The following is a 3,073-nucleotide window of genomic DNA, read 5'->3' on the forward strand; positions in this document are numbered from 1 at the left end:
GTTCCTGTGGTCATTGGTCTGGTGTGTTGTCTTCCAGACTACTGGGGAGACTCTGTGTGTGTGTGTGTGTGTGTGTGTGTGTGTGTGTGTGTGTGTGTTCCTGTGGTGATGGTGGTGTGTTGTCTTCCAGACTACTGGGGAGAGTCAGGTGACAGTGAGGAGCTGGGCGTTCACCTGGGAGGTAGGAGCTTCACTTCACCTTCTCTCCAGTCCCGTACATAGTCCACACACTCATGTGTCCCTCCATAGTCTCTTAACTAACCCAAATGATTTTTAGCAGGCTTGTCAGCGCTGCTGAGGAAAGTGTTCGAATATCCCCCCCCCTTATTTCAGATAAAAAATATATAATGTATATAATATGATAGGAATGATTTGACAATTGTATCTCTTCCCACTTCCCTCCTCCCCCCATCTCTCTCCCTTCCTCCCTCCATCTCTCCCCTCCTCCTCCCTCCATCTCTCCCCTCCTCCTCCCTCCATCTCTCTCCCTCCATCTCCATCTCTCCCCTCCTCCCTCCATCTCTCCCCTCCTCCTCCCTCCATCTCTCTCCCTCCATCTCCATCTCTCCCCTCCTCCCTCCATCTCTCCCCTCCTCCTCCCTCCATCTCTCTCCCCTCCTCCCTCCATCTCTCCCCTCCTCCCTCCATCTCTCTCCCTCCTCCCTCCATCTCTCCCCTCCTCCTCCATCTCTCCCCTCCTCCCTCCATCTCTCCCCTCCTCCCTCCATCTCACTCCCTCCTCCCTCCATCTCTCCCCTCCTCCTCCCTCCATCTCTCTCCCTTCTCTCTCCATCTCTCTCCCTCCATCTCTCCCCTCCTCCCTCTATCCCTCCCCTCCTCCCTCCATCTCCCCTTCTCCCTCCATCTCTCCCCTCCTCCCTCCATCCCTCCCCTCCTCCCTCCATCCCTCCCCTCCTCCCTCCATCTCTCTCCATCCTCCCTCCATCCCTCCCCTCCTCCCTCCATCCCTCCCCTCCTCCCTCCATCCCTCCCCTCCTCCCTCCATCTCTCTCCATCCTCCCTCCATCTCTCCCCTCCTCCCTCCATCTCTCCCCACCTCCTCCCTCCATTTCTCCCCTCCTCCCTCCATCTCTCCCCTCCTCTTCCCTCCATCTCTCCCCTCCTCTTCCCTCCATCTCTCCCCTCCTCCCCCTCCCTCCATCTCTCCCTCCATCTCACTCTCTGTAGGTATGGGCAGACAGGATGATGCTCTGATGCAGCACTGGTTTAAACTGGTGCAGCAGAAGAACTCCCTCGTGCGCTACGAGTCTGAGCTCATGATCTTGTGAGTATGACCTTTGACCTCTCATGATCATGATGAGTTTTACATTTACATTTTTGGCATTTAGCAGACGCCTTATTTCAAGAGGAAGAGGAAGAGTAATCTAGCTCAGGCCAGGGGCCATTGGCAGTCGTCGTGAAAAAAGATTTATTTACTTATTTATTATTATTTTGTATGACCCCTGACCTCATGACCTTTGGCCTCTCGTGACCTTGTCAGTATGACCTCTGTGTATGTTTGACATCATCTGTCTTCTGGGATGTGTTTTATTTACCAAGATGCTGGTTGTGAAAAGCCACTCCTTCACACGAGTCAATAAGGGTTCAGGGGTTAGGGGTGAAAGGTCAGATTGGGGACGATAGGGACGCCTGTGTGCTGAGTTTGGTCATGGTCCTCTGCCTTCCCCTAGTGCTCAGACTGACTCTCTGTCTCCCCCTAGTGCTCAGACTGACTCTCTGTCTCCCCCTAGTGCTCAGACTGACTCTCTGTCTCCCCCTAGTGCTCAGACTGACTCTCTGTCTCCCCCTAGTGCTCAGACTGACTCTCTGTCTCCCCCTAGTGCTCAGACTGACTCTCTGTCTCCCCCTAGTGCTCAGACTGACTCTCTGTCTCCCCCTAGTGCTCAGACTGACTCTCTGTCTCCCCCTAGTGCTCGGGAGCTGGAGTTGGAGGACAGACAGGGCCGCCTGCAGCAGGAACTCCGAGAGAGGATGGCAGTGGATGGTACACACACACACACACACAAACACACACACACAGAATCTCTCACACACACACACACACACACACATACACACACGAACGCACGTAGTCTCCATCTGTATCTGAAAGTAATTTCTCATCAACAAGCCAAGCTTGTCTTTCTTTAATCACAATGGACCAGTAATCAGAAAAGAGTTGTTTCTGGTTCCATTTTTATCTAACAATCATCTCTTCTCTCTCTCTGTCTGTCTCTCTGTCTCTCTTTATGTCTCTCTCTTTGTGTCTGTCTTTCTTTGTTTGTGTGTCTGTCTCTCTCTGTATCTCTGTATCTCTGTCTGTCTGTCTATCTCTCTCTGTGTGTCTGCCTGTCTCTCTCTGTCTCTGTCTGTCTCTCTCTCTGTCTCTCTGTGTCTCTCTCTCTCTCTCTGTCTCTCTGTCTGTCTCTCTGTCTCTCTCTCTGTCTCTCTGTCTCTGTCTCTGTCTCTTTCTCTTTCTCTCTCTGTCTGTCCCTCTCTCTCTCTCTCTCTCTCTGTGTGTCAGACCACCTGAAGGCGGAGGCAGAGCTGTCAGAGGAGCGTGTGATCCTGGGGGAGATGTTGGAGGTGGTGGAGCAGCGTGACGCCCTGGTGTGTCTCCTGGAGGAGCAGCGTGTGAGGGGCCGTCAGGAGGACGAGGACCTGGAGGCCCTCACGCTGTCCCGCGGCCTCGGCCTGCACTGGGCCTGAGCCCTGTGACATCACTTCCTCTCACACGCCGACCCAACCAGCCGTGTGACATCACTTCCTCTCACACCCCAACTCAACCAGCCCTGTGACACGCCAAACCCAACCAGCTGTGACATCACTTCCTGTCAAACGCCAACCCAACCAGCCCTGTGACATCACTTCCTGTCACACGCCGACCCAACCAGTCCTGTGACATCATCACTTCCTCTCACACGCCAACCAACCGTGTGACATCCCTTCCTCTTATAAACTACTACTATTACAGAACACCCCACGGACAAACGTGTGACATCACTTCGACTATGGTCGTGCCATGGGAGTCTGGAGGATCAGATTTAACGAGTGCTGCTGTTTATGTTCTGGC

General features: G+C 53.6%; 1 protein-coding gene across 1 annotated transcript in view; it reads left to right on the forward strand.

Moving 5' to 3' along the window:
- mical3b (microtubule associated monooxygenase, calponin and LIM domain containing 3b) overlaps positions 1-2,709 on the forward strand; it is a gene marked incomplete at both ends in the record, with an annotated part of 43,445 nt that extends 40,736 nt beyond the window's left edge. Inside the window, 4 exon segments of the mRNA XM_080538029.1 lie at positions 131-181; positions 1,189-1,285; positions 1,932-2,005; positions 2,525-2,709. Coding sequence (XP_080394155.1) covers positions 131-181; positions 1,189-1,285; positions 1,932-2,005; positions 2,525-2,709 — 407 coding nt within the window.
- Between the last annotated feature and the right edge of the window lie 364 nt (positions 2,710-3,073).

This window comes from Nansenia antarctica (assembly GCF_963989245.1).
Source record: "Nansenia antarctica genome assembly, chromosome: 8".
NCBI lineage: Eukaryota > Metazoa > Chordata > Actinopteri > Argentiniformes > Microstomatidae > Nansenia > Nansenia antarctica.